This window comes from Mastacembelus armatus, chromosome 7 (assembly GCF_900324485.2).
Source record: "Mastacembelus armatus chromosome 7, fMasArm1.2, whole genome shotgun sequence".
NCBI classification, from domain to species: Eukaryota; Metazoa; Chordata; class Actinopteri; order Synbranchiformes; family Mastacembelidae; genus Mastacembelus; species Mastacembelus armatus.
In genome coordinates, this window is record NC_046639.1 from 1,384,326 (window position 1) to 1,403,757 (window position 19,432).

The 19,432-nt window shown below is 41.8% G+C and overlaps 1 protein-coding gene across 1 annotated transcript in view; it reads right to left on the reverse strand.

The window, feature by feature from the left end:
* Positions 1-3,811: 3,811 nt before the first annotated feature.
* LOC113145883 (chemokine-like protein TAFA-2) overlaps positions 3,812-19,432 on the reverse strand; it is a 35,236-nt gene continuing 19,615 nt past the window's right edge. The window contains exons 2-4 of the mRNA XM_026333023.1: positions 11,199-11,348; positions 7,377-7,501; positions 3,812-3,887 (exon numbers count right to left, since the gene is read on the reverse strand). Of these exons, the coding sequence (XP_026188808.1) occupies positions 3,876-3,887; positions 7,377-7,501; positions 11,199-11,348 (287 nt within the window). The 3' untranslated portion in view covers positions 3,812-3,875. The remainder of the gene's footprint in view (positions 3,888-7,376; positions 7,502-11,198; positions 11,349-19,432) is intronic.

Here is a 19,432-nt window from a genome sequence, read left to right on the forward strand (position 1 = left end):
TAATAAGCACTTGATAAGTCCAGTTAATCAAAGCAAGTGATAAAAGGGCAGCATTGACGTGACAGGAGGGGGAGTTCTGGTGAAAAGCCCAGAAGAGCAGAGCAGCATAGATATTTGAAAACGCAGGGACCCGGTTTGTTTGAAACGGAGGCTCCAGTAGAGCAGGTTCAGTGAAATAATATGGTGCTGATATAATCCAGCACATGTTGGAACTAAAAGAAAAAAATGACAGTAGTAGACTCGCATGTAATAGACAATCTTATGGTTAGAGGACCCTGAACGCTCCTGTTGGGTCACGCAATGATCTGATTTGCTTGGAAGCCATGGCAGTAATAATCCATAATAAATGCAGGTTCTTTTGTTTGTGTGTTTTCCCTGTTAGTTAAATCCATTCAGTCACATCATGGACCTGCCTCAGTCTCGAATCAATCATCAACCTCATGTTGCTTTATTTAAACCTGACTCTAATAAGCTTCATGCTTCAAGGTGCTGAGAAAGTTTGGAGGCAGAATATTTATTTGTCAGTGTTGTTACAAATGTTGGTTGGATTCTCAGTTTTGTTTTCCAGTTTCTGGATCAAACCTCCAAAGTTCTGGTTTCACTGTGAACCAACCAGTCTTGGTTTTGCAGGTCTGTGCATGTCATTCAGCTCTCAGCGTGTCACCTTCCTCTAATCGTCATCGTAATACTCACGTGTCACCGTCTATGGTAGCCTGTCTCATCGTTCGGCCGGCTGTAGCATCTGCTCCGGCATCTGCTGTTAGCGGCGACCACTTCATCGCTGCCGCCAACCAGAGAGCACACTGACTAATCTCAGCATCGTCTGGATATTCAGAGCGTAGTCACAGATGACGAGATTAATGCTTAGCAACAGTGTTGAACATCTCTACTGCCAGACAGACATGAGGACGCTGTTCGAGCTGCACCTGATACCTTTCTGTTTTTGTGCATCTAACATGAGAATGGGAATGGAAGGGATTTTGGCAAGCCTCACATGGTTGACTCATGATTGGATTCATCCGCAGCTTTAGAAACACCTTGTGAGCAGTTAACGAGAATACTCAGAAATTGAGGCTGTCATATTCTGGTGTCAAAAGCCTTTTACACGTTTTTCTTTCTGTAATTACAGCAGCCAGTTTCTCTTTCTCACCTCTGCTGTGTGTGTTTGAGAATCTGCATGTGGGTTTATACTCTGTAATCTTTTAATGACATGCACTAACGATGCATTGAGGCTCAGAAAGAGCCCAGGCCATGAAACACACACACACACACACACACACACACACACACACACACTCGGAGTGACTGAGGCTCAGTGGAAGGCCATGGCCCCTGAGGAGATTAGCCAAATCAGAAAAGCGTTTTAGAAAGGCAGCTTTAATGCAACACAACACAGATAGTGTGTGTGTGTGTGTGTGTGTGTGTGTGTGTGTGTGTCACTGACTGAAGAGAGAGTTGTCCACAGCCTCCAACCCATTTGCAGCTTTCTCAGTCTGAGCACTCTTGTTTCATCTCCTCATCATCAGGTTTACAACAGCAGCATCCCATCCATCAGTATTATCATCTGTCATTGGCAACTGTGTGCTGACACAACACTACGCCCCCCTGTTCATATTTTATTGTTCCATAGGATGCTGTTCTGTCTATGAAGGTTTCAATATGTAACCTCAACAATGAGAGGTCCATTGTGTTTAGGACAGTAGTCTGCTCACATGTTGTTTCAACACATCTACATGTCAGAGTTGATGTTTTTGCAGTGGGAACTAGAGAAATATGGATCATAAACATAACCCGATCAGATGTATATGTTACAGTAGTCTGACTGAGAACCTCATAGTAGGCAGTATCCCCTCGTTGACCCATCGTGTTATCAGTGAAGTGTGCTAACGGTCATGGCGTTTGCATGAGGTTACTCTGCACCACGACTTGGTCCATTTGAAGTGAATGTGAGGAAATCTGTTCTGACACAGAGCCATATTTATTTGATGTAACCTGACCAAGCTGAAGAACTAATGAGGGTCTCTTAATCCCTGTCTTAAAGCTACCTAGGTGCAGAAGAGGCGCAGCATCTGGTTCGGAAGCTTTTGTGCCGACAGTCATGCCGTCCATCTTGCATTGCTCTGTATAAACAGAACAAAAAGAAGCAAACAAACTTAACTGAGTATTCAGTCCTGCAACGCGAACATGGCCTCAGTTCCAGTATTACCACCCGTGGGCTCATGCAGCATGTACCAAGTCTTTCTGGCAAAGCACCACACCACAGGTAAAACGAGTTCTGTATTTCACTGTGTGTAGTTAAGGGAGAGCGAGAAAGAGGGGACGTGTTTACCTAGTGATGCGAACAGCTGTCTGACATTAACACACCAGCCCAAAGCCTCAGCTGTAGCAGCACAACATTTGTCGGTAACACACACACGGTACTGTATCACTGTCAATTCACAATCACTGTGGGAGAAACTCACCTGTTGATTGAGCTTTACAGTGTGCCAAAAAAAAAAAAAGAGTGACAATATCCTGCAGGTAAAGCTTTCCAGCTTGTTTTGAGTCCCGGCTGCTTCCTCACATACTTGGTATTCTATGGTGCAGCTAAAATAAACACTCCTCGCATCGTTCAACACGACACAGAGATCAACAAATAATTTCCACTATAACCAGCTGATCACATATAACGGTTTCATAGTCTATGGCGACAAACAAAGAAGTGTTTGCTAGAAACAGGGAAGAAATGAATAGTTATTTATGACATTCCTTGGAGCTAACACTGTGAACACCAGTAGTGAGTTTTCCTGTCGTCTCTTGGGAAATAATTTTATAACAAGGCTTCCAGCTCCATGCCTCCTGTGAAACAATGCAGTTCTATGGGTTTATTAATTACAGTATATGATATACGGTATAATGTCAGTCCTGACCTGCAGCACCTAAAAGAACAACTCCATTCACAAAGACTGCTCCTGAGGGCTGAAACAAAATGCAAAGATGTGACTTTTCTTTTGAAAGGTTTTATTCATTTCATATAATACTGACACATGTACTCAATAGCGGTTAACAGGCGTTTAAAAACACAGATATTAAAACCATTAGAGCGCTGATTTATTTTTAGCCCCGTTGATTCCATGGACCTTTTTTTTTTTTTTTAAACACGTTTACATGTTTCAATAAACCATAACATCTACTTGGTATTAGTCTAACCTCAACCCCTGGAAGGATTTAGCCTTTGTCGACGAAAAAAAGAAACAAAAAGAAAAAGGACTTGACAACCTGTCTTCCTGTTTTAAAAAATGGCATGTGGGAAGCCACAAACTAGTCAAGGTAAAATATTCTGATGGGAGGTGAAATCTGAAAAAGAAAGTTTCAGATCTGAGAAACATTTTGACAGCATCAGGTGTGTCGTATGTGGCACAGGTAAATTTAAACGTGTCATCCAGCCTACATTATATTTGTAATACAGGATAGCTGTCTAAAATCCAGATCCCCTTTACTCTTAGTGTCCTTATGAAACACACCAAAGCCATAGAAGAGAGATGAAGAATACAGATTGTTGTAAAGAAAGTTGTTTTTTTGTCATTAATCCAGGGGTTTTTAGGTCATAGTTCACTTTGTTGAAGTTGTTATTTCTAGTAGCAATAAAGGATTGTGGGTGATGCGGTCCTCTGCAGTGAAGGACCGAGGAGACTGAGTTGCGTTAAAAGTGATGGTTAGGCAGTGTAAGAGTCCTGTCTCTTCAACCGCCATTGCTCGAATATCCTCAGAAAAATGAAACAATTACTGGTTCCTCATGGACGTCCGTCTGAGTGCATTTCCTCACCACTGATAGGTCCATTGTGCCGTGTAAGTACCTCCACCACCATTTTCTTCTCCTCTTGAGATGGGCAGGACTATCGGGTCACCTGGAACACGGAGAAAAGAAGTTATTCACCGAAAAATAGTTCCCAGAAAAATTGGGTAGTAGCCTGAAGGAGTCACAGGACAAAGAGTGCAGAGCCGGTGCTGGTAATACATGTGAGCTGAAGCATTGAAATGATGCAGTCTCCTGTTTAGAAATAATGGGCAGTGATTGAAGTAGCAGCAACATGGCTAGCATGGTCTCTGTCTCCTCTGGCAAAAGACTAAACAAGACACATGAATCATGGCCGTCAGCCCACAGTGCATCACTCACGGCGCCTGGCCCGCTGCCACGTCCTTTCATCGTTTTGTTGCTCTAATCACATGGTCTCTTTATCTTGTATATCAGTCTTTGCATTTACTTTGCCCATGCACTCATTTTTGGTTTATTTCAAGCTACATCTTCTTCCACACATTGACCACACAGGAAAAATCACTATATAACTGCCAGTGCTCAGGCATGTAATAGACCAGGCTCAACAGAGACTCTGCTTCTGTTTCCTTGCACGTGTTTCTTTCTCTTAGTGGCTTCCCTGTTTAGCCACAGCACGGGCTGTCCCTCCTGCATTTGCTCTCGAGGGAGTGGGTCTTTTGTCCAGCCCAGGTGCCAGCTAACAAAGTGTGAAGGCCAGTCATCGCTGACAGAGCTCAGAGGAGCGTTTCCTCCAAGCTGGCAGCTGAGACTGTTCTACTGTATGTGCTCTCAATGGCTCCAGGCCACTTTTCCTGGGCCTGCTCCCTCTGCCTTCGGGCATCTACTCCTGTGCCTGATCAAACAGGCTGCAGGCGTTTGTTGTCATGCCAGTTCACTAAGCACACACACCACTGCATCTCCGTGTCTGCTGTGCTTTAAGGTGCAAAGTCAAAGTCCCTTAGGGTGTTCATCCCTTTGCCTGTTTCAGTTTGCCTGTAGGTGGCAGTTTCTGTGTCCAATTAGAAAGCAGATTTAGATAGTTAGGTCTAAATTCACAAAGCGGACGAGCAACGCTTGAGCGTCACCTCGATGGGCCGCATTTTCTATTGCTTCTTCCACGAGCTTTAAGTGTCTAAACCAGTGGCTGCTCATATGGCCACGAGACAGATGTCCCCTTCATTCCTACGCTATACACACTTTTTATGACTCACTTAGTCACAGGAGAGTAAATTATGGAAAGCCATTACTTCGATTGTTTGATCTTCATTTGTTCTGTGCTGTGTTTGTTTATCGTCCTGTGTCTATCACGGAGACAAGTGTTTCAGTCTTGCTTTAGCCTGCGTGCAGGCTGCCACATCTGTTTAGCGTTGACGTATGCTGGCTATATGAAACGTGCATGTGCTGCTGACGCCCTGTCACGTGTTTGTTAATGTGTATACATGGTGCTGGTCTTGTCTTGAATACTAGGACGGCTCAGTGTCTTGGCAGCCTGGCTGTGTCTGTCTGCTCATCTATATGATATTTGGCAACGATCGAGCTGTCTTCTATCCCTCCTCCTCTCCTCCCTCTGCCCTCCTCCTCTCCTCCTCTGCTCCCAGCCAGGGATGGAGGAGAGGAGAGAGACTTCCAGTGCCAAACCCTCCTTTTTTCTTCCTCTGTGCATCCAGGCGCAAACATAAGCTCCTTGTCAGCCAACCAGTCCCAATATTATTGTTTTTTAAGGATTTTCTATTCTTTTATCTACCCATCAGCTCTGCCTTTAGCCTTTCCTCTCCACTGTCCACTTATTATTTTTCTTTCTCATCCATCTCCACCTGTCCCTTTCTCCGTGTGCCTCTCTCTCTCTCTCTCTCTCTCTCATCCTTTTTCTCTCTCACTCTATCGTCAATTTCAATTTACGAGCGGGTCTTAATGGGACTATAAGAGAACGTTCGATGCTATTGATCTGGATGCCTGTGCTTCTTGACCTCTCAGCATACCACACCAGAAGAGAGAGGAAAAAAAAAAATCACTCTTTTTCATCTTCTGGCAAACACATCAGCTAACACGATGAAATAGTGTGTACACACACACACACACACACACACACACACACTCACGAGCACACACACACAAGCACACACAGATCATCGATCAAAGACCTGAATGCAAGAGACAGCAAATATTTGTGCTCTTTTAAACTATGACAGAGTCAATGAAAAGGCAACGTCTGGCTCAAAATGCTTTACTTTGATCTTGTTAAGAAAATTATAAATGCACACTTTGTGTTTGATAAAACTAAATGCATGAGATCAGATATATGAAGCAACTTCCGAACAGCATTCACACATTCAGAAACGATAATGATCTTCATATCTAATCACCCCCGAAGTGTCTCTCTTCACTTCTTACACCAAGACCGCTCTGTCATTTTCTGTTTGTCTCTCCACGTCTCCTTATCTCTGTGTCATGTGGGCACTGAGTCGGAAAAGTTCAGTTACACTTATGAGCAGTCTGACACAAATTTGAGTCGGGTCCAACACAAAACTGTTTCGTAGTGTGAGGATAAAGGGGGGAGGGGGGCTGTTGAGGAGAGAAGAAGGGAGGAGTGTATTTGAGGGGGCGAGATCCACTTTGCGAGGTGAGAGGTGAGCAAAAGGAAAAAGTAGGGGAGGAATTCCTAATCAGCCCTGCATATAGGAGACTTTAAGAGAAGTGTATTAGAGAAAGAGAGAGTAGGAAAAATAGATGAGACCACTTCAGCTTTTCTTATCCCTCTCTTATGCCCAAGGAGATGCACTCTCCCTCCTCTGACCACGCCTCCAATCAATTATTTAGCCAGAAAACAAAGGTCTGCACCCAGCCATGAATAATGGAAGGTGAGAAGGATGGAGGTTAGAAACAGAAGCATACAGTGACAAGACGTGAGTCTTGCACAAATTCCCTCCTATGACAGACAGGTAAGAGTCTGCTCAGGTCAAGCCAAGAAGAGCAGATGAGTCCTAGGTAGCAAAATATATGATGCACATACACACCTACACACTCACAGACGGACGAATAAATAGTAGAGGCAAAGAACAGGCATGTGCACAAACCACACATTTTGTACCATGGACAAGTCAGAGTATTATAAACTATACAAGGAAGAAATTACCACTGTAGTGTAGCTAATGTGGCGAGTTGTTTTTCCATCAAGTCAGATAACATGCCAGTTAGACGCAGGGAAGCAGGGCAAGTGGGAGAGGAGGGGATTGTGATGTGTGTGTGTGTGTGTGTGTGTTTGCCTTGTTCCTGTTGGCCTTGTTTTTCTTCAGAGGATGTTTGATGTTTGGTCCAAGATGGGGCGGGAGTAGAGAGTAGAGAGAGAAACTGGGTGAGAAAAGAGTGATATGGAGTGAAAAAGAGAAAGAAGTGGGGATGTAGAAAAATAAAATGGCAGGGGAAGGCGAGAAGAGAGAGATGCAACACGACGGAGGTGGAAGTGGGTCACTCGGCGGTGGGTCTACTGACCATGTCTGCGACTGCATGTACAATATGGCCTATAGGTAAGAAGGATGGGAAACATAGATATAAAACAGAGACGCTCTGCGTGCACACCAACCTTTGTGGTCTTGACTTTGTTGCCTGTGCTGCAGCTCCATCCTGTGAGGTCTGGGAGAACCTTGCACTCCTCACCTTCCATACATGGCTGCATCTGACACCACCACTTCTGGGCTACGATGGAGGCTGGAGGAGGAGGAGGGGGAGGAGGAGAGGGAGAAAATGGCAAATATTTCGTTTCTTAAAGACATGGCTCATGTTTTCCTGCTTTTGTTCTTTTACCTTTTAGTTTGTTTCATGTATTCATTTGAGGAACGTTATTCCTACATCAACGTACTTCTTGCAATGTTTTGATGACTGTTTTTTTCTCCCACATTTCTGGCATTTCAGTGTGTGCAAGTTAAAAGTGTGCTTCAAACCGCTGAGAGCTTCAGCGCGAGGCCATTCACATGAAAAGATGTCACACATTTAGTCCATCATGCTTTGTTCGTCAAACAGTTTCGGCTCCTGTACGGTGATGAGCCATGGTCATAAACAGGCAGGTGCCATATTCACTATATAGCGCATTGATCAGTCAAGTGGCTTATAGATCAGCAATAATATATAAATTGACATCACCATTATCTATATAAAAAAGTTAAAAACAAAATTTTACCTCCTCCATGGTTAAAAAGGTTTCTAAACTTCTTCACTGTCATTTTTTAAAAACACAAAATCTTCTCCGTGTGTTTACGTTCCTGCCTGTCCTTAATTCAAAGCCCTTTTAACAAAATTACTACATTAAATTAGTTTGTTGATAACAAAAGGAAAATTGGTTTCATTTAGAAATTATATTCGTCAAGCACAAATATAATCAGGTTTAAACTTGGCATTTACTAAATATTGTTACACATCAGGAAAAATATCAGGATATTGTCTATATGTCCCACACATAGTGTATTAACCTTCAGCCCTATATGAAATGTAATTTTTGTCCCAAAGAAATGTTTTGACAGCCTTTCAGCAGTGGAGAGAAATGAACTATGTTTGGAGAGCCAACACGTATTGGTTTGTGGGCTTTAATGACAGGTGAATTTAATTGGAAGGTAAGGGGGGCATTTATACTTCCCCTTGGAGCAGAACAAAAAACACAAAGGACAAAAGCAGAGGCGAGATACGCATGAGACGTCTGGGATATGTTGTGATCTTTCAGGGTTTAGAGTAGATTTGGTTGCATTACATCAAATCAGATAAAAATGAATTAATGAAGTGCCTTTGGCAAACTTCACAGAGGGAAAGGCTTAGAAAGACCAAACAAGAACAAAAACGGGCCAAAAGAAAAAGCTGACTGCCGTACAAATATGCTGTATTATTTCTGTACCAGTCACTCTAAAGATGCACGTTCAGCATGTCAGTGTAAGTAGGTACTTGTCCCTCCAACTTTGTAACGAGATACTCAGAGAGCAGTATTTGGTGACATATTTCCTAAGGGATTAGTGACACTTTGCGACAGCGTCTGAGAACTTTTTAAAACCATTTCTTAGTAATCAGTTGTTCAAGATTGGAGCCATTTTGAACAGATAAATTCCCTGTGTACAAAGCTTAGGCAGACTTCATCAAGTCGTCATCATGCATGCTGTCAAAATTTGTGTCAGCTCAATATTGATGTAACACCCTCAAGCAATTCGAGAGTTTTATGGTTAGTAACTCCTTTCCTAGAAGACAGGGCCATGAGCACTGCAGTTCATAATAATAATAACGCACTCGAAATAAACCTCATACATTAGCTAAACCATAACGACCAGATTTACTGTGTTCATGGCTGTGACAGTGTTTATAGTCCTACTTTAACTACTGACCATGTACTTTACACATGGATACCTTATTCCTTCTCTGTGTCTACCTAACATTTAGGGTTGTAATACAAGAGACAAGTTACTAATCTAAACGTGAGCTCGCTTAAAAGCGAGAAAGCAGAGACTTGCAGTCAGTGTCATCACGTGTCACTCGTCATGAAGCTGCAGGTACTGGCTTAGTGGACAGAATCGCCAGGCAGGGGAGGATTTCTGGGAATAAGAGTAGTTTTTCTCTCTTTGTGTCTGCGCTGCAGCAACAAAGCTCATTTATGTGAAAGCCCAAATAAACATTTTTTGTCTACAGAGTCAACCTTTCATTCATTACCAGGAGAAAGATAACACTTTCTGCAGATTAGAATATTTGCTTTGAGGATTCACGTTTGTAGTCCTTTTATCTTCACAGAGCATTGACTGAAACGCTCAATATAACAGCAGGAACACCTGAATTCTTCTTCACAGAGAAGCTTCCAAGATCTGCCTCTCAGCTGATATGTCACTGTGTTATAGTAGAATTTATTATATTTTAATTTTAATACCAATCATTGGGGGTATTTGCTTCATTGTAAAGTGCAGATTACTTGTTTCCCATACCGTTACGTTTTATTTGGGTATAGCTTGAGTACGCATTTAATTATTTTGGCTTGTGGGTGCAGTGTAACCTTATGCCATCCAACATTTTTGTAATATCTCACAAAAATATAATGGACAGAGGCCATGTTTATAATAAATCAGACTATTGAAGATACCAGCAGGAAGCAATGATGGACAGCAAAGCAGAGACAGAGGGAGCTCACTGCGTCTGATCCTGTTTCATGCATTTATATTTGGTCGTTACAAGGGCACCTGCAGTAATTTGGCTCCCACTGCACAAAGATACTGCCAAGAAAGTATTGATATCTTTGTCTTCACTGACAAATCAAAGCTGACTTTAGTCGTATATCAAATTTTCTCTCACTTTACAGCAGAAGCTGCACAAACCAGAACATGCACTTAAATGACAGACAGATGTTTTCAATATGATGTAATACTAAACTTCATAGACTCTGCACTTGGGGTCATATAACAGTAGGCTTTGTTTTTTTTAATGCCACGTTTGTGAGAATTACTATCTAAGTACCAGCCAGAAAGGATCAAATGCATTTCAGTCAGAGACATTATGAAGGAATCAAGCAGTTATAGCAAATGGCTCACACCACAGCAGCTGAAAGCATAGGAAGTATAAAGTAAATACATGGGATAAGTTTTTAGCCAGTTCCTAGGGACTCTCTGGATTTGGTCTTTTCTCCCTGTGGGTGCACGTCCCTGGGTAAATAAATACAGCTGTCAGGGCATCGTGGCTTCATTAACCTAGAGGAGTTTGGTGCCAGTTAGAAGCAGCATTAAACTTAATTCCCTGATTAGTCCCACAATGGGGAAATTCCGTTATCACCCTAAGTGCACACAAACCCGGAGCAGTGGGGGGTCCGGTGCCTTGCTCAAGGGTCTCACCTCAGTCGTGGCATTGAGGGTGGACAGGGCACTGGCTGTTCACAATTCCTGCCAGACCTGGGACTCAAACCCATGACTTTCAGGTTACAAGTCCAACTCCCTATCCATTATCCTTTACTCTATATGGCACTTGGCCTACATCAATTAATAACGTGCGGTGCCAAAGATATATTTTATGAGACTGCTGCTCATTTTGAAGACTGCTCCCTCAGTGTAGATGTCAAGTGGTGTTGTCCATTATTGTCAGATATTTCTTTGTGTCACATTTGCAGATGATTTGAAGCAGGTAGTTGTGTTATTTGAAAATGTAGTATATCAAATTTGAATTGTATATTTTGTATATTAATGCGCCCAAATCTCTGATAAGTAATCAATAATCTGTACACCGCAATTATTACTGACATATGCTTCACCTGAGCTAAAGATATACGTTGATATTAGACACAGAATTACAGTATAATTGGCACAAAAACATAAACTGTGATACAGGTGCATTTTAAAACACTACAAAAACAAAGTGCTTGTATACCCACACACACGTACGGTGCAGTGCTACATACCATCAACACATGAGGGCATGGCACGAGTGGTGCCAGCAACCTGTCCAGGGAAGCAGGAGCATTTGACGGTCTGAGATCTCTCCTCAATCTTGTTCTTGTTGCAGCAACGATGGGCAGCGATCACCTCGCACGTCCCCGCTTTCACGTGCACTGTGAAAAAGAGAGAGTTAGAGAGTTACCGTGTTGGTGGTGCTGCTTTTTAAAAAAAAATATATCATTCTGAATTCAGCCTGTGATCTACTGTGATACCAAACATAATCAAGGAGAAACACAGTAAGAGAGTAAGACATTTTGTTATCAGATTAGCCTGGTTACAGAATAGCTGCCCACATCTCTGGTAATCTTCAGCATTTCAAAAAGGTCTTGTGTTGTTGTCTTTTTTGGCCTGATGGCATGGTGGAAAAAAAAATGAAAGACCAAAGCAATCACAACTTTGTCGGTGGGATTAAGAATGAGGTCAGCATCTTCCCGTGTAAACAGCAAAAGAATAAAATGCCATAAAAATGGTGAAGGTGTAGATTAGATCAACGCATCCATATATGTTGGTAGGTTGATCTTGATGCATCCAAACACACAAACATGAAGCAAAATGAAATGGCAGTTCAGTCTGATTATCAGTTATCTGTTATTCAGATTCAGTCACGAGTTTGCGTTCAGAACTACAGGATCAAATCAGGCATTGCATGTGTGGTTATGCTGTGTTTAAACTCTCCCGACTGCACAATCACAAACTAAATTATCCAGCAATGTAAAAATACATATGTGTTCTGCAGACACACAACAATAAGCCTGGAAGATGTAGCACTTTACCTCATTTTCTCCTTCACTAGGAGGTGAAGGAGAAAATGTTGTTACTGCTAAAGTAAGAGTGTGCTCACTCTGTCATGTTTCCATCCATTAGCTGCACCTGCTTGTCTGCAAGAGGATCATGGGGGTGGAGGTAGGAACTGATCTTAGCAGATACAACTTTTAATACATAGTTTATACATGTTTTTTTTTTTTTCATTCATTTTTCCTTTTGTTATTTTGCACTTGTCCTTATGTGTGTTCCATGTTGGACTGGGGTTCATGAGAAACAACATATGCCATATGCATATATATACATATACATATATATATATATATATATATATATATATATATACATATATACATACATATATATATATATACATATATATATACACACACGCACACACAAGCTTCAATCAATCAAACAGCCGTGTGTTAATTAACAAGTCCACCCCTCCAGTCCCTTGACTCAACTAAGAGAAGGGAAACAAAAAAAATCACTCTTCATTTGAAGATGTGTGATGTCAACACATGGCCCTGTCATACCAGCCTTTCATCAAATACATGAAAATGTCAAGGACAAATAATAAGTCTTGTCAGGAGCACTGTGTGAAAGACTGTGTGTGTGTGTGTGTGTGTGTGTGTTTCTGACTATATACTGTGTATAGTACCTACAGTGTTTTTTTATCTTGGTATAGGCTCGATCATGCGTGTGTGCACTGTATGTGTGTGCATGTGCATATGTTTAGTCTTATGGTTGTGAGAGTTATGGTCTAACATGCGTTTGGGCTTTTCACACGACTCTTGGAAGTTACTGCTATTTCCATTATAAAAGAGTCCTCCCACAAAGGGTGCACACTGCATGGCAATGAAAACCAAAGCAGCAAACAATGACTCTGCTCTGTCTAAAGAGTACTTAAAAGTGAGGCGAGCTCAACTGAAAGACCCAGTTTGAATATGTTAAACAGACTAACACAGATTTGAAAAGTTCTTAATTTGCTCCGTTAATGAGAAAAAGACAAAGCTCCAATCCTGCAAAGCCCAGTTCAATTAATATCTCAGTAAAAAGCGCATTGTATTATCTCGCCCACTAGGTCTCTCATCATTCTTTCATGTCCGCTGGTTTCTCTTTCTGCTCCGCTAGAAGTGAGGCCAAAGGATAGTGATGCTGTTTGACTGATCCATCCATCAATCCAATACAGGATATCTCAGCAACTCCTGAGCAGATTACCCTGAAACGTGGTGTGTATACGGTATTTTTGTCCCCAGAGAAGGCCTTCTAATGACTTCACTCATCGCCTACTGTGACCTTTTGTTTCACATCACTGTGAGGCAGAAAGATTTGCACACATCTATTTAAAACGTTTTGCCAACCAGATGATCTTTTGACAGCTTCACATTTTGGACACGCCACAGCTTTCCCTCGTCCACTCGCTCATAGTACCGAAGGTCTGGCTAATGATCCCCAGAGGACAAATCTCACAGCCCACAGTTACCCCTCAACCTTTACTCAGCCCTCAGGCCACACTTTTATGATCCCTGCAGGATTTGAGCTTTTAAAAGGACCTTTACACAGCCGCAGAGGTTGGGCCAAAATTATAAAGTATGTACACAATTAATGGTGAGTTTGCCATGATACAGTTTTATTCTCAGTCCCCATAGAATAAACTAGAATGACTTTGCTGACCCTGTGGCTTTTTCTCCGCTCTCTCACCACAATAAATAAATAAAAACAAATATATATATATATAATTCATTTTTTTATTTATTGACTACTATAATATCATGGCCCAAATTCATGTCATTTAAACTTCTACTTTGCACTAGTGGTGGCCACCACTTCACTGTACCGTACTCGCTCCAGTGCTCGCAGGTTTTACAGGCCTCAATAATCCTCTGAGTTCATTGTGAATCGTGTTACGCAGGTCTTGAAGTTGTTTATGTGTTTTTTGAGACAGAATATGTCAACAGCTCTCATTCTGTAGGGGTAGGGGTGTAGATCCTTGTGGAATAAGCAGTAAGTTAAGCAAACCAAAGGCATTCTAGTGCTCATTATCTTTTAATTTCTGTATCTTCTTTATCCATGTCTGTATCTACCTCAGCATCAGTCCCAATACTTTTATTTCACCCTCACCCATCGAAATGCTATTTGGGCTGAAAGTATTAAATGTTTTAAGTGACATTCTAAATATTTTTGGGATATTTGTCATTGCAGAGCTCGTTGGTTTGCAACGATTAAATGGAAAGCATAATAGAGAGCTCCTGCAGACAGCACGTAATTACCAAGTGCAATTTTCTTCCATGCTTTGACATACCTCCACAGCAGGATGCATGAGTGGAACTTAATATCACCAGGGATTTAATTTCAGTGTTAAAACCTAGACAGGACAGAGACTCACACGACAAACCCTGAAGCATGTTTGCTTTTGACTTAGAGCAGAAGAAGGTTGTTTTTACCATCATCGTGCCATAGTCAGGATGTGATTACTCATATGTCTTAAGCTGCTGCTCGTGTTGTAAACTGACACCTGAATACACACCTGTAACCGTGAACCTTTATGTTTTAGCAGGTGTTGGTCAGATTGCCCTAAAAACCTACTGTTTACTCTGTAGCATATTGAAATATGCCCCTTAGTACCAGACGCATCAGGTCAGAGATTTTGCTCCTCTGCAAAGCAAAAACACAGATTAGGTTAAGAAATAAAACTTCATATTATGATAATTCTATTTACATATAATGACATGTAGATAGCACATCACAAGGAAAACCACGTACCTGTATAGTTTATTGAGCGTGTACTGCAGACAGTATGGTGTGAACCCTAGATCGAGAGCAAAGGTGTTGAAGTGTATGTTGTATTGAAGTGTTAATAATTATTAAAGTTGCCAGATAGACAGTCAGGCGGGGGGGCAGACTCCAATAAACTCAGCTAAATTAAGCACCACTTAACATGCACAGAGGGACACGCTCACAAATACACACAGATTACACACACACACACACACACAATGCATTTAACTCCATCTATGCACGGGTTAAAAAGCACTAGTGATGTAAAAGCTCAACCCACTCCTCTTCTTTCCCATCCTCCCCTCCTTCCTCGATCTCCCCTTGTCCTACCTCAGTTTCATAAAATGAATCCTCTTTTCCCTTTTAGCCCTTTTAAACTCAGGAGGGTATCAAACCATTATCCTCAATGACAGGCCCTAAATAAGAGAATTGTTACACTTTCTATAATGTCTCCCTCTCTCATCCTTTCTCTGCCTGTCAATGTGTCTCGCCCCTTGTAAGTCCCCTCCCATTTCTCTCCATGGCATGAGGACTTGTCATCTCTGCCTCTTTTAACACAGCAGTGGCTGTTAACCCCATTTACTGAGGATGGCATGTTACTGACAAACTAACAGATGGAGAGATTGCTCTGAAACAACCAGTAGCTCTGTGTGTGTGTGTGTGTGTGTGTGTGTGTGTGTGTGTGTGTTTAATGGGGAGTGAGGACATTTTGTCCGGTCCTCACGACTTTCTGACTCTTAAACCTAAACACCTAAACTTAGTTTTAGATTCGAATCAGGTTTAAGTTTTAGGTTCGGTTTAGACATTTAACTGGGATGGTTGAGGTTTGAGTAATGGGCTGGGGAATATATTATTTCAGTGTGTCCTCACAAAAATACAAGTACAAGCATGTGTGACTGTGTGGTTTTGCCCATCCTCATGAAGGACTGAGATAGCACACTTGGTCCCAGCAGGGTACTTCTTTCAAATGTCATTCCTTCCACTGGGGGCATCTAGCTGTCACACACACACACACACACACACACACACACACACACAGTTGTTTCACATCTGTCAGATGTTCCCATTTGTAATTCTGCCGACATTTATTTTAAAATTCGGGAAAAAAAAAAATTCTGTTATCTATCAGGCTGCAATATCTTGCAGAGCAAATGGATGCAGTGTTTTCCAGTTAAGGTAAACTACAAGAGTTTGAGCTGTTGATGGGCTGCAGACAGTCTTTACAGTGCTTACTTTGGAGAGCAGAGAGAGCCAAGAAGTTCAAAATTGAAGAGTTATATTACTTTCAACAAAAGAGCTTTACTCGCTCTCTCTTCATTTTGCCATACATATTCGAGTAGCCATATGTCACCAAGGTTTCAGCCCCTTGAAACAAATTTGTAATTCATGATACTGGGCTACATAAATAAAATTGGACTTGACGGTCGAGGAGGCGCGTATAAATTTTGCTGTGCCAGTGACAGAGTATTAAGCCTGTTATCTCTCATTCACTCTCCTCTCTGAATGGGACTTAAACTGAAATACAGTAAGGAATAAACAAACTCTCTCTGTTCGTCAGGTGCTGTTAATGCTTTACCAAGAAAATGTTTTTGCCATCCACTACAGACAATTTTCTCAGATCTGACTCTGTAGATTCATATTTATGTCCATATTATATATTTATATATACATATATATTTTTAAAGCTGCAAAGATATTGCTTTTATGTGATTCATGGCTGTGGGCAGTTAGCCAGAGACAGATACATAGGTGAACGTGTTACGTACGCTCTATAAGAACGTGGAGAAATAGTTTCATCATATGTATGTGTTCACTGCTTTCATTACCATGAAGAAAAAAAACAAGCTGCCATGTTTGGATTCTTCATCTTTTGATACATCCCTGAATTATTGCCGAGCCAATAAAGCAGCCAGTCCTCAAAATGACTCTTCTGCATGAAAAAGCCGCTTTCGTAGCAGTGACAGTGTCACTGGATTCATGACTGTGAATGAATTCTGCATGGACAGTACAATGTTTTGACAGTTTCCAAGCGGTGCCGGTCAAGCTGGCTCTTTTTTAAAAACACAATCATTGCAGACATACATTCAGTGCCAACAGTGTGCTGGCAAAACAGCTACAGGAGCTGACAATCGCTCGGCAGGGCTGATTAATGTACTGCCATGATGCTGTATATGAATGGAGACATGTGCCAGTGTGATAAATGCAGGCGCTGGTGTGTAATGTTCATTAAGGGGTCTTTCATACTTTTGAAGTTGAGAAACACAAATGTTTTTGACTTCATTTCAAATTCATTTAGTGGATCAGGCGTTTAGGTTGTTTGTTGTTCAGACATTTAAGGGTTGAATATTTAATTGCGTGTTCTATGAGTGGAAAAATACAATATAGCAGCAAAAAACAGTGACCTGAGCTTCTGATCCAGCTCCAGCCCTTAGTGAAATATCTGACAGTCAAAATGATGCTTCTAATTACTAAACGTATCCATGGCGCATACAGTAGATGCATTATATAAATCACATATTTAGTATGTATAAATATTTTAGTATTTCCTCAAGGCTCAGTCTATTCACAAAGAGCATATTTTGAAATGGAAAATGAGTTCAGAATGTTTGCCAAGTTAATCTGAGGTAATTAGATTATAATGTACGTTACTCGGTGCATGTGTGTGCGCCCATCAGTGCATGTACGTCCATGCATTTGTGTTAATAATTAGATTACATTGGCCTCTGAGATGGCACCATTCGTTATGAATCGTAAACACAGAGCAAATTAAAATTCTGTTTAAGAGCCTGCCAAGAAAATTAGCATGGAGAGAAAGGGAGGCACACACACTCGACCACTAGTGTCTTCTCTTTCTTCAACCCTGTTTTCTATTCTCTCCCATGTCTGAATGCCTTCTCTGTGCCTATACCACCGCTCTTTTTATCTACCGCCAAACCAACTATTTTATTTATTCAAGCAGGTAGTTTTATCTACAGGACCTCTTTTTTAAGAGAGACTCTCTACAAACAAAACAAAAAAGCCACTTCTTGCCTGGACCAGCCAGACCCACTGACTCTCTTAGTGAAAGCATGTGGGTCTGGAGCCCCTGCCTTAATTCATGCTGTACGTTAAATACGCATTCGGATACAGACGTGCGTCAATTAATTTAGTACGTTTTCAGAGAGCTTGCAGATGCGTACCCAAACGGAACAGTACCACCAGAAATCGTGGGGGCAGTGTTTGCGACCACAATTTTGCAAAAATACTTTTGAGGAAAGGCGAATCCAAGAATTTCAATGGTCGCACAGATCTCTTTTCTTTGCCTCCTTCTGAGAATGTGGTACATTATTAAGATCTCCTCCACCATCGCCATGTTTGTTATTGTCTGAACCTGACCTCTAGGTGAACTCTATTGTCTACACTGCCCTCTAGTGGTTGTAGTGCTTAACAACCAAGTCAACGTAAAGCACACATGGGGAGTATGTGGGCAGTGACGTTTGACGTCAAAATCTTTCTACAACTGGCTTTTGCTGTTTACTCAGTTCAAAAATATGCACAGAACTGGTGATGACATTGTGTATTCTCATGTTTTTACCACAGAAACAACAACAGTCCTTCACTAGTGTCTCTTCGCCTTCCGCACGCCATGTTGGATTAACGCTGGGTCTGTTTGTCGATACCGGTCTCACTGTCGCTTTGCTTGCGTCATATCCTTTGTTTCTCTGATTGGTTTGTTCTGCGTCTCAGCCCGTGAGATTCCAGACTAATTCTTTGTATGGAATAGGAAAAGAGCTAGTCTGGCTGACCAGGCTCAGCTACTATAGCTGAAAGTGCAAATCTTGAAGTACTTTTAAAAACCTACATGTGAAGTTAGAGATTACAGTGTTGATGCTTTTCTGCAGCTGGTTCCTATTAGCCATTTTCATAAACGCACGATGGTCAGAAGCTTCAGTGCATGTTCATCAAACACCAGAGTGGGAAAAAATGTGATGTCAGTGACTTTGACCATGACAGGATTTCTGGCACCACACAATACTGGATTGATTATTTCTGAAATTGCTGATCTCCTGAGATTTTCATGCAAAGAGATGTTCTGTGGATGGGAACACCTTGAGAGAGGTCAGAGGAGAATAGCCAGACTGGCTGAGACTGACAGAGAAGCTATAGTAACTCAGATAAGCAGTTTTTACAATCAAGCAGAAAAGCATCTCTGAAAGTACATCAAACCTTGAGGCGGATGGGCTACAACAGTAGATGATCACATCCAGTTCCCCTCCTGTCAGCCAAGAATAGAAATCTGAGGCTGCAGTGGGCACAGGCTGACCAAAACTGGACCGTTAAAGCCTGGAACAAAGTACAATGGTCTGATAAAGCTCGGGTTCTGCTGAGACATGCAGATGGTAGCGTCAGAAATTGGCATCAGCAGCATGAATCCATAGACCCAGCCTGCCTTGTGTAAACAGTCTTGGCTGGTGGTGGTGATGTAATGGTGTGGGGAATGTTTTCCTGGCACTCTTTGGGCCCCTTAATACCAACCATTGTTTGAATGCCACGGCATATCCGAGTATTGTTTCTGAGCATCTGCATCCCTTTATGGGCGCAGTTTAGCCGTCATCTAATGGCTACTTCCTGCAGGATAATGCTCCATGTCACAAAGCAGAAGTCATCTCAA